Source organism: Gavialis gangeticus, unplaced genomic scaffold, assembly GCF_001723915.1.
Source record: "Gavialis gangeticus isolate Ggan-Ray unplaced genomic scaffold, GavGan_comp1, whole genome shotgun sequence".
Lineage (NCBI taxonomy): Eukaryota > Metazoa > Chordata > Crocodylia > Gavialidae > Gavialis > Gavialis gangeticus.
The window spans coordinates 15,089,776-15,101,464 of NW_017728997.1; the positions used below are offsets into that span (position 1 = coordinate 15,089,776).

The window sequence follows — 11,689 nt, forward strand, 5'->3', positions numbered from 1 at the left end:
TGTGTGTGTGTGTGTATATATAAAAAAAAAAAAGTGGCCATGCTATTTCTGACCCAGCTGCATTGCTTTTCAGCATGCTCTTCAGGTCTTTTTTTTCTTCTCCTTGTATAAATGCTGCTGTTAACCAAAAAAAAGAACAACTTCTTTGCAACTCTTTAGTTGGCGTAATGAAAGATATTGCTTCTGTGCAAAGAGTTTGTTTGCCACTGTTAGCTGTAAGCATGGATTTCTTAGGGTGATACCTTTTATTGGACCAGCTGCACAGTAAAGATAGAGTTAGACAAGTTTCCAGATGTAAGATGCAAGCTTCTTTGGGTAGAGGTGATTATCGTTTATTAGACCAACTGAATAGATGGAAAAAAGTTCTTCTTCATCGTGTTTGATTAGTGAGAGCGGATGCAGTTAGCATTAGAAACTGCTATTCCTCCGGAGAGCTCCAGATCTCTTATTCACACAAGTCATCCTAGTGACTTCAGGCGAGTAAGGGCAGATGTTGGTTGTAAAGAAGCCGGTATGCAAAGACATGTTGGAAGGGTGCATGGCCTGTCCTCCTATCACTCTCCTGACCAGCTTCAGTTGCTGGGTGTCAGGTCACGGGGTGTTTAACTGCCTTGGGGGACTGGAGTTAAATTTTGCTAAGCTTTATGAAGGTGTGCAATAATTAACTTGCTAACTATAGCTCTCAGCATCAGGATACCTGGGTCAGAGGAGTCCTTATGAACTTTGTAGACTAACAACTGAAGAGCAAACCTGAAGTGGTAAAACACCAGGTTATGTATTCAAATGGCATGTGATAATAAGTTAGTTTAAAAGCGCCGTGCTTTCTTTTTTCTAACCTGGGAGAGAATGTTAATGCTGTTAGCTAAGAAGCTGCTTTTTTTTTTTTTCCCCCCCCTCCTACTGCGGTGTTCAGCTTTCATGAACTCGAAGCTGAACTGGAATTGCTTTCATTGTCACATGCCTTATTTAATTGTGCAAAATGCTTTCTATTCCCAAGGACAAGTTAATGTGGAAATGGAAAGGATTATAGCTGTTAGGGATAAGTGATCACTCTCTTTTAATTTTTGATTTTAGCATAACAATGGTTACTACTTCAAAAGCAATCCCTGGGTCTGCTCCTGTCACCCTTACTAATGCAGTCAGTCATTGTACAGGGCCCGATGCTCCCTTGCCCTGCTCCCCTCTTGGCCTGATCCAAAGCCCGTTTAAATCTGGGGGAAGAGTTGCACTGACTTTAGTGCAAGAGGCATTTGGACAGGCTTCCCATCTACATGATGCCAAAATGAGGGCAGAGTGGGTGTAAAATGCTGTCAGCAGTGCTATATGCTCATTTGATATCAGTGTAAATGAGCGTGCAAGGTTCAAGGTGCTGGTGGAAATAGACCCAGAGGACCTTCACGTATGAGAGGTTGCAGAGTTGGACCGACTTCAACATAGTAGCAGTTACAAGGGAAAGTAAATCTGCAGATAGTTTCCAGGACACAGGAAGTTGTGTGTGTTTGGTAAGTTAAAGCAGTCATGAAAACAGACTAGGTTTAAAGGACCAGTGCTCTAAAAATATTATGCTATTTTTCCCAACCTTTTTAAAACAAACATTGATGGCTGAATCTGCCCAAAGATCTGGTTTCATCTGTGGTTGGATTATGAATCTATCTGTTGCATTGCTTTAAATGGTAGACACTTGTAAACTCATCTAGTAATCGGGAGTCAGGTTCTTCTGAGAATAAAAGAGTATGTGTTGTTATTTAAACCCATCCAATTATTGTCATGTGTAGGCAGGTGTTTTCCAGTCATTTGTTAGAACGGAGGCATTGCCAAGCAAATGTTTTCCTTCCTGTTTTCTCCTAATACATCAGCATGGTAGATAACTGCAAAATCAGGTGGAAAAATATCAGCCCTGTTTTGTTTTGTTTTTTCTCTTTAGCTCAAAATAAGCTAGTTTTTTCATTGCTGTCCATGCTACAGTTGTAAACTGTCATCAATCGATAATGCTTTTCTGGGATGATGTGAGTTTTTCATTTCAGCTTAATTAGGTCGCAGGATGCAAAGCCATTCAGCAGTTATACATTTATATCCTGTGGTCATTTTAATGGTGACAAGTTAGATATCAACAAAATTAGGCCCATATAGCTGTCTCAGTTTGCTCACACAACTCCTGTTAAAGCTGATGGGAGTTTTATGCATGGATTGAGAGTGGTATATTGCCATTAGGGTTTAATTTTTTACAAATTAAAATGTACTGTTTCTGGTTGAATTGCAGTTATGTGCAAGAAAGATGGGGGGAAGATAACGGCCCATTATTGTCGAAGTCCATGAGCGGTTTTAAATCCGATGCTGCCCAGCTAAAACTGTGATTAGATTTTTAGTAACTAGACTGGAATACATAATATATAAATATGACTGCAGCCTTCAACTGGCCCTGTAGAAATCACTTTCTACCTTGGAGAATCGGTTGCCTTTCAAAGCACGCCCTCGCCCGACTTATAGTCCACTTTTGCTATTGCAACAGCAACGATTAATATCCTTTTTTTAACTTTGTGCACTTGTCAACTTTCTGGCTGGGTACGATTTGGTTCACGGGTTCCCTGATGCTGGTGGGGCAGGTGGGACTCAACCTGTGAGCCCCAATCTTTGGCCTGGGCAGGACTCCCACATCTGGCATGCCCTGAGTTCATGCGGCACACGTGACTTTTGTCTGCAGGATCAGCGACTCTGGCGATACAATCCTTTCTTTTCACAGAACAGGCCAGGTTAAAAAAAAAAAAAAGTTATGAAGCATGAAAATGTGATTATGAAAGCAGAAGAAATAGGTTGAGGACTCGGGGCAAGCACAGCCCCTTGGACCATTTTGAACTCGTTTCTTTTTTTAATGGCTCCGTTTTAGGTTGGAGATTTCTTTTTAAAGGGTCATTTGGGTTTCTCGCTTTTTTGAGTGATGAAAAGAATAGTTGATAAGGCTGCTTTAAATCACTGTGTTCAGCTCAGCTGAGCTAATTTGCACTCCCCCAGAGATGTGCACCTATCCATATGGAGACTGTCCTATGTAATGGTGCGGTTCCTCTTCATTGGGGATTAGACACCTCCATTCTTATGTCCTTTGGGCCTATGAGACTTGCCCACCTTCCTCTCTCTGCGAAGTTACGCATATATATAACTGGCCTGTTTCCACTCTGATGCCTATCCGGGTAATGCCATAGCGACTTTGAAGTTGTGCCAGTCTGGAAGCAGAACTAGGCCTGATGTGAGAGCAGCATAAATGGAGCAATCCAGTTATATACGACTGCTGAGGGCTATCCAGACGTCTCACTTAAAGATCAAATAACAGTCCGCACCTAAACTGTCTGACAGTATTTTGCATCAACTAAGAAAACAGGGAGCGAATGCAGAGAGGTTGGTATCGGTGAACGGTTAGCATTTAAAGGTTATGCTGTATGTTCATACACAGGGGATAAGCTTAATATACCCAGTTGGATAGCGAATGAGCCAGACATTCAGCTGGTCCTTGATCGTTAGGAGCATATTTAAAAATCAGTACGTTGGAAATTATTACTTGAAACAGCCCAAAAAGGAAACTACCCGTGGAAAATAGCTGAGAAGTTCCCTATCATTTTGATCTTGTTCGAGCACCAAACATCCCTTTGTTGCCTAATATTTGGCTTCCTGCACCCTTCTCGGTGGGTCAGATAAGGGAATTTGATATTTTTCACCAGCCGTGACGAAATTAAAGCAAAGCTACAAAGAACGCCTGGGTTGTAGCCTAGATGAGCAGTTTTGATTTGAGTTTACATTATTTTGCTGTACTAAAGTCTTTTGTGGATGAATTGCATTCAATTAGCCCCTTCTTATGATGAGCCGATTTAAAAAATAAGTGGCATCAAAGACCAGTGATTTTGCTCTTACTTTTAAATTAATGCTATAATTACATACTAATCAGGTGGTAAATCTTAATTGTACATGTTCCATATGTTTTCTTCGGCCATGCTCCCTCTTCGTTTTGCCATCTCCGTATCAGCATGGAACATACTTTCAGGCTCCTTTTGTGTTTTGACTAATTGAATATCAAAAGCGGTATATGTGAAACTTCCTGGATCCTATTCTTTAGTCAGCAGCAGCTGTGTTATTAGATGACCTTTAGCGTTTCTGTGGCACAGAATAATAAGTGTGGGGGGAAAAAAATAGTTGAAGCACAGCCATGCTATTGTTTCAGGCAGAAATGAATTGCATGCAATTGCTTCACTCATGGGGCCAGATCCTGACATCCTTATTTAGCCCTCAAGTGGGAAAAAAAAAAAAAAGACAGGATTTGGCTTTTCATCCATCATGCGTGGGACTGGACAGGGAGTCTGAGAGCCAGTGTAACGATTCTAGCTGGAGGTTTAGGCTGCGTGGGCTCTTTGGGGCGCAACCTGGTTTAACAGAGCGGCATTAGCATGTGCTAAATGTTAAGCATCATTGGCTGAAAGTTAAAAAAGCATTTCAGTGCTTTGCTAAACTGTAGCCTTCTGTTTAGTGCTTGGGTTTTAATTAGCTCATTAAAGCAAAAGGGATAATTTTAGGAGGTAGGCCACTAGGAGTACGTCCAGCATGCCGTGCACGTGGTTGTGAACATGCTTCGTCCTAAATATATACAGTCTTTCATGTCTGTCTTTTGAGTTTTGTTTTTTTGTTTTTTTTATTTTTTATTTTTTTTAAACCGTAGGGCATGAAAACAGTCACAGAAAGAACAGGAGGAAACACCGGCGGAGACAGTGGCAAGAGAGCAGTATTTTCTCCGATCTAGCGGCATTAAAAGACAGCATTGCAGCAAGTCAGTTTTCTACCTATAGCAACAAGACTGGGAATGCCAGTGAAAAAAAGCCGCATCGAAGGACAAAGCGATTTCTCTCGTACCCGCGGTTTGTGGAAGTGATGGTGGTGGCAGACAGCAGGATGGTTGCCTACCATGGAGCTAATCTGCAGCACTATGTCCTAACATTAATGTCAATAGTAAGTGTTCAAACTGAGCAAGGATCAAACCCTCCACTTTTACTGTGACAAACTACACAGCTTGTCCTTTCCTTTGCCTGCTGGGACAAATTGGGCTCAGGTTGACCAAATTTCAAGCCCATCTCCTCCCACAGTCCCAGGGGCTGGGACTGTCGCAGCCTTGTGCTCCTTGGTCTTTAGTCCACTTGCTATTGGGGCTGATGTGCCAAAGAAACAAAATGGGACGTGTGCCCTGGGCAGGTCAGAAGGTGGCCTTGCTAGATCCTGGGATTTGTAGGTTGCTGCCAGAAGGAAGGAGAAAATATAACATGAGGTTCACGTGTCCCTTTATGAAGGCAGGGGTCTTTGTGGCTCCTATCGTTGCGTGCAAAAAGGGGATAGTCTTGCTGGTGCCTGCCTTAACTCTTCAGCTTGTTCAGGAGCATTTCAGTGGCGTCATCTTTGACTCCTTGCATCCAGATCAGTGACCAGCTTTGAGAGGTCTTACCTACCCCAGAGCTCTTGTCCTGATGGTTCACGCAGGAGCAAGTGCCATTGTGTTTCTTAGAGCAAAGTCTTTTGCAATGGAGTGATAAGTAGGATGAGGATAACTATCCTTGGAGGTTTGTAAGACCCAGCTAGACAAAGCCTTGGCTGGGATGGTCTACTTGGAGATGGTCCTGCTTTGAGCAAGGTGTTGGACTAGATGACTTCCTGAAGTCCCTTCCAACCCTCATTTTCTACGATTCCTCAAGTTTCCGATTCCTCCTTATACCTGCGATGATACCTGATGACGGGACATTTAACAGCAAGGAAATGTGTTTGATATTGACTTAAATAATTAACACGGTGCCTAACAGAGGAGGGATGTCAGGAGGCTGGGGAAGGAGGAAATAGGATAAATTTAAATTTCTCCAAAAATGAAAGATTTCCAGAGGGTGGTATACAATGTAAATCAGTGAAGATAAGCACATGCTTAAATGTTCATAAAACTCTTATTACAGGCAGTTGAGTGGCCACGACCACGAAATGTGACAAGTGATTTTTGGGTCTTGTTTGAGAAATATATTTAACGGGCTATGATTTTCAGAGCTCAACATTTGTGTCACCTGACGCTGGGTAACCCAGAAGCCGAAGCACATGAAATCCCTCCTTCCTTTTGAAAACCGTGGCTGGTGAGGGCTAGGGGCAGAGTATGTTCCAGCAACGTGGTGATAATAGATGTGTGTAGAAATGAAGTCAAAAAGGCTTGGGCCAAGAAGGAGTTTTGGGGTTCTGATGCACAATATTTTTCTCTTGTATTGTAAAATGATGCTGAAATCTGCAGTGCGATTTTTTTTTTTTTTTTTATAAGCACCACAAGATAATTTGCTTCAATTAGTACTGCTGCACCAAGGGGACAAGCGGAATAGCTGACAGGCAACAGAAATGCTCTCCCCTGCCAAGAGCAGATGATGGAACAGATTTGCATTGCCTTAATTCTTTGTTTGCTTGAATGCCACCATTAACTTTGAATTTATCTTTCAATGCAGGTAGCCTCTATCTATAGAGATCCAAGTATTGGAAATTTAATTAATATTGTTATTGTGAAATTGGTCGTGATACATAATGAGCAGGTAATGAGTTTTTGAGTTTGAGTTTGAAGTGGTGCAGGTAGAGAAAATTGATAGGAAACGACTAAAACGCACCTCTTCTTATACTCTTTTTATGGTTAGGATGGTCCTGCAATCTCTTATAATGCCCAGACAACTTTAAAAAACTTCTGCCAATGGCAGCAATCACAGAATCATCCTGAAGAAAGCCATCTACCCAAACATGATACTGCGGTGCTTGTGACCAGGTAGGGTGCACTTTTATTGACGGCATAGCCACCGGGGTATTGCAAGAGGCATATCTGCATGCCTCGCCTACCGTGCTGGGTGGTGGTTTGCTTAGACGTGCCCTCCATGCTCTCTCCCCTACTCCTAGCAGAGTTTGAGCCTTATCGTGTTTGAGCCACGGTACTGCCTGATGTGGTAGGTTTGCAGTGTAGATATGCCAAGGTAGAAGCTATTGGTTTATATAAGGCACGGGATCATCAGAAACTGGGTTTTGATAGCACAGTCATGAAAACAAGCATTTGCATCACAACTGTGGAAGCAACATCTTAATGAAAAGAAATGCCTTCTTCTGTCCTAATGCCTTTTAGGATTGTAATAATATTCAGGGCCTGTTTATCATCCTGCTGATGTGAATGGGCAATGCTCTCCTTGCCTTTGGAGAGGAGGCAGTTGGCAGTAGGATCAGGCTTCAGAGCTGTCCTGTGTACTGGATATTTGTATGGCAAAATCAGCTTGAGCATGCCAGGGGCAGAACCCAGCATTGCTGTTGAAATATATATATTTGTTCTAATTTTGTGTCTGTACCTGTACTTGCTTTGCATGAGCATTAAGTGTCGAGTCTGTTCTGCTTTCAGGCAGGATATTTGTAGAGCTCACGACAAATGTGATACGTTAGGTAAGATTCATTTTTTTTCTTTTGCACTCTTTTTGTGGTGACAGTGTTAATAAGTACTTAGCCGTGAGGCAACAGTTCTTGCTTGTTTGCATGACCGTATCATAAACCTGCTGCTGTCTCCCTAGGTCTGGCCGAACTGGGCACCGTTTGCGATCCGTACAGAAGCTGCTCCATCAGCGAAGACAACGGGCTGAGCACGGCTTTCACGATAGCACATGAACTTGGCCATGTGTATGTTTTATGTAAATAAGTTTTATATTTAAGTTGCCAGCAACGTTTTATATTTAAGTTGCAGGACCTGGAAACTGCAATGTGCATTAGCTAGAATTTGGGATCGAGGGAGCTGAACCGCCTGAAAGGGGTTTGGTGCATGTGGGAAATGATGTGAGCATGGGGTGGGGGCGAGATGCAGACAGCATCTGGGAGGTGCTGGGTGACACCACAGCCCAAGGCCAGTACCTGCTGCTGTCAGTTGCCCCTGCCTCGGTGTGCAGCTTGGTCAAAGTCAGTGTGGTGCTTATGCCCGGGGACACATTCCAGCCCCACCAGGTACAATAGAGATGGATAGGGGACTATGCACCAACTCCCAGGCTGTTTTGGCCCCTGGGGCAATTTTGCTGAAGAAAAGGCCATGTTGATGAACACGAGCATCAGTGGCTGCTTGATTCCAGAGATGGCCACCTCCCATTGACACATCCTGCAGCAAGGAGGCAAAAAAAAAGACCTGGTTTGATCCTATAGTCTTTTGACCTGCAAATGACAGGTATATGACTGATCCCCAGTTAAAATACCAGGTTTTCTCTGAAATGAAGGGGTGGAATGATCAGCGAGTCCTACCAAACCATGTGTTCATTGGAACAAATGAATGGGGCAGGCTGGAGGCATTCTGGTTTTAGCTGCTGTTGTGTTGGGTGTTTGCTTTGTTTTTTTTTCATTAAATTTCCTGGCAGAAATCCCCAAAGATTTGGCTTTCCCCAAATTTAACTTCAGTGATTCCATGCACAAGGATTTCAGGGGGCACAGGTGGTCCTGAACAGGAAGAGCCACTTTGCTCTTTTACAGGGGCTGTGGGGAAGAGTTGGACGTAATCTGGATGGAAATATGAACATATCGGGCTTTGAATGCAGTATCAAACTGGGACTCTTCCCCTCTTCCTCTTCCAGTAGCAATGCGGCTCTGGCTGATCAGTCTTTGTTGCACATTTCCAGCGTTCTTTGATATCTCCAGTGCTGCAAACCTAACGTGGGTTCATGCTGATACCGGATGGCGTTTTGCAAAGCTAGCCTGTAAAATACAAGAGCCAAGTCTATGCTTTGTGGAGCCCCATTGATGCAGCACCAGCAGCAGCAGGGATGAGTCTGGCCTTGCCTGTCTGAAACTAATTCAGCATCATTAGCAATCGCTCTGCTGCCAGGATGTTGCCCAGTCATGCTTCCTGCACACAGCAGGTGTCGGCCATCTGCGGCTGGTCAGCCCCAAGGGTGGACATCCAATGCGGCTCTCAACCGTGATTTGCATTGACACTGATTGCTAGGAGCTGGAGTCAACTGCTCTGGAACCGCTCATGTCGTATTGTGGTTCTGTCTCTCTTTTTTTCCCCACCCGTTACAAGTTTTGCTGTGCCAATAGCTGTTCCCCGTATAGACAGTGCCTCTGTTCCTGAGTGCCTGTCGGTCTAACACTCAGGTTTAAGAAGGAGCTTAGAGAGCAAAGTGCGTGACCCCCACTGGGAAGGGTGGGTTTCAAGATCCCAGCCCAACTCTTTGGATCAGCTCCAGAAAACCTGTGACGCTCCTAATGTCCTGTGATGTTCAGTTACCTGCAAGATCAGGGCTCGTTGCAGAGAAGAAAACTGTATCTGAGTTTTTCCGGTAGAGCGGGCTCCAGAACATTTCACAGACACATGTGGCAATGCGCGTGTCCTTCTGTTGTTGAAAGTTTTTGTGTTGAACTATGTGGCCTTCTGCAGCCAAACCCCAAGAATCCTGTAATATTCAAAAGCATTTTTACTGCTTACTGGTTATTCCAAATATTTGCATTAACTTTTTTTTTTCCTCTTTAATATTTAGCAGCAGTTACAAAGCTGGAAAAAATGTTTTAATATTCCGTTTTGGATGATGGCAGAAAGACTTGGCACTTAATACGCATGCTAATATCCTCGTTCTGATTTTGCTCTTTCCTAGATTTAACATGCCACATGATGACAATCATAAATGCAAAGAAGACGGAGGTAAAAATCAACAGCATGTCATGGCACCGACGTTGAACTTCTACACCAACCCCTGGATGTGGTCGAAATGCAGCAGGAAATACATTACTGAATTTCTGGAGTAAGACGTTCCATATGCATTAAGTTATTACCTGTGTGGTGTACCTCAAGGAGCTCGTTAGTTAAATTGAAATCCAAGAGTAAAGCCTTTGGAAAAGAGTTGAAGAAATTTGTGTGTGTGTGTGCAGATGCTTTACATAGCTCAGGAATGCAGCTTCTGAGACCCAGCCCTTGCCAGTTCTGCCACATGATTAGCTGGCAAGGAATTGCCTCTTAATGGGAAAGACTATGTCTTCCAAAGACACACCAGCCATACACCCTTTTTTTGGCCAAAACTCCTGTGCATGTTGCTGGGAAGGAATTCACGTACCTGGCACTAGGGCAGTGCTGTAGCACATTAGGATCCCCCTAAGTCAGAGAGGCGAGCGAGGTCATTTTGGGACACCCTTCTTCTCTTCCAGTGGCGCAGCGTCACCTGAATATGCCCCCGGTTTTGGTGTGAAGGGCTGCGTTCTTCTTGAGGGTTGCGAGGGTTTTTCAGCCCTTGATTTGATCCTGTGATAGTCTTCACAGAAATTGAATCTGTTGAATGAACATTTTGGGTCTCTCCAAGTTATGTGCAAAATGACTTGGCCTGTTGTCTCTGGTTGGCCCGGCAGGATGCCTTATCAGGTGTAAAGTCAATTGGAGCAGTTAACCCAAGGCACCCAAGTCAGTGATGTTGGTTATCCACCCAGCTGCCTTTAACTCCTCAACCCAAAGGACCAGGTGTCTGCAGGGTGTGAAGGGGTGGATCTAATAAAAGGCATTATCTCTGAACCAAGAAGTCTAGATTTTTGTATTTCTTGCAGGGTTTGAGCACACGGTTAGACAGCTCACCTGCTCTTCTGCTACCTCCCTGCGGCAGTTGTAGCAGCATCAGGCTGCGTGGGTTCCTGTGAGATGTGAAACCCTTTATTTCAGCTGTGTGGACCCCAAGTGTCCTCATCTGTCAAATGGGGATGGTTTTCTTTCCCTGTTTCACGGGAGCCTTTAGGATTTGTTGATGAACATTTGTGCAGCATGCAAAATGCAAGTCACATGCCATCGCTCTTCTGCTTTCCCGCAGCACTGGATATGGGGAGTGTCTGCTGGACGAGCCTACGGCAGGAACTTACACTCTGCCTCAGCAACTCCCTGGCCTCATTTATGATGTTGATAAACAATGTGAGCTAATTTTTGGACCGGGATCTCAAGTGTGCCCATACATGGTAAGTGCAATTCCACATCCTTTGCGTTGCTTGCATCGTTTAGTTTTGGTAAGGCTTGACACTGCTGGGAGACCGGAGAAAGGGTCCCACCAGCTCTCGGTTGTGTTGGAAGCTGGAGCCGTCAGCTCGGAAGTGCCAGCCGCTGCCACCCTCAACAGAGGGCCTCCTTCACCCCGTTATCTCATTTATTATGTTCTCCATGCGCACGGTGGGGTGTCTAAGGATGTCAAGTGTCTGTCGTGCTCCATCTGGACATCCTCTAACTCCATGGTTATTTGAAACAATCAAGCAGATGCAGTGCCGACGACTGTGGTGCATTAACATCGATGGAGCTCACAAAGGATGCCGGACCCAACACACACCGTGGGCGGATGGGACAGAATGTGAGCCGGGGAAGGTAGGACATACCTGTGTGCCAGCCCCTCTTGGACATAATAGCATAGTTGCTGCTATGTGAGCTACCCTAGGATAGCTAGACTTCTGTTTGTTCCTGACCCCCATGTAGTTTTAATCAGCATACAAAACTGGAAATAAGAATATCTCTTGTGTATGTGGTTTGGTCTGATTTTAAGATTTGGATCCATATACAAAAGACCTGTAGCTTTGTGTCTTGCAAAATCCTGAGTGAAAAAAATCACCTCTAAAAACGTAGGTGACTGTGGCATTGATGCCTACACAGTCATATGGGTAGCACATTGGCTCAATGGTC

General features: G+C 44.2%; 1 protein-coding gene across 1 annotated transcript in view; it reads left to right on the top strand.

Annotated features, from left to right (window-relative positions):
- ADAMTS9 (ADAM metallopeptidase with thrombospondin type 1 motif 9) overlaps positions 1–11,689 on the top strand; it is a 133,454-nt gene that overhangs the window by 21,014 nt on the left and 100,751 nt on the right. The window contains exons 3-10 of the mRNA XM_019504582.1: positions 4,700–4,986; positions 6,498–6,581; positions 6,681–6,805; positions 7,421–7,461; positions 7,587–7,692; positions 9,645–9,791; positions 10,839–10,980; positions 11,273–11,377. Coding sequence (XP_019360127.1) covers positions 4,700–4,986; positions 6,498–6,581; positions 6,681–6,805; positions 7,421–7,461; positions 7,587–7,692; positions 9,645–9,791; positions 10,839–10,980; positions 11,273–11,377 — 1,037 coding nt within the window. The remainder of the gene's footprint in view (positions 1–4,699; positions 4,987–6,497; positions 6,582–6,680; positions 6,806–7,420; positions 7,462–7,586; positions 7,693–9,644; positions 9,792–10,838; positions 10,981–11,272; positions 11,378–11,689) is intronic.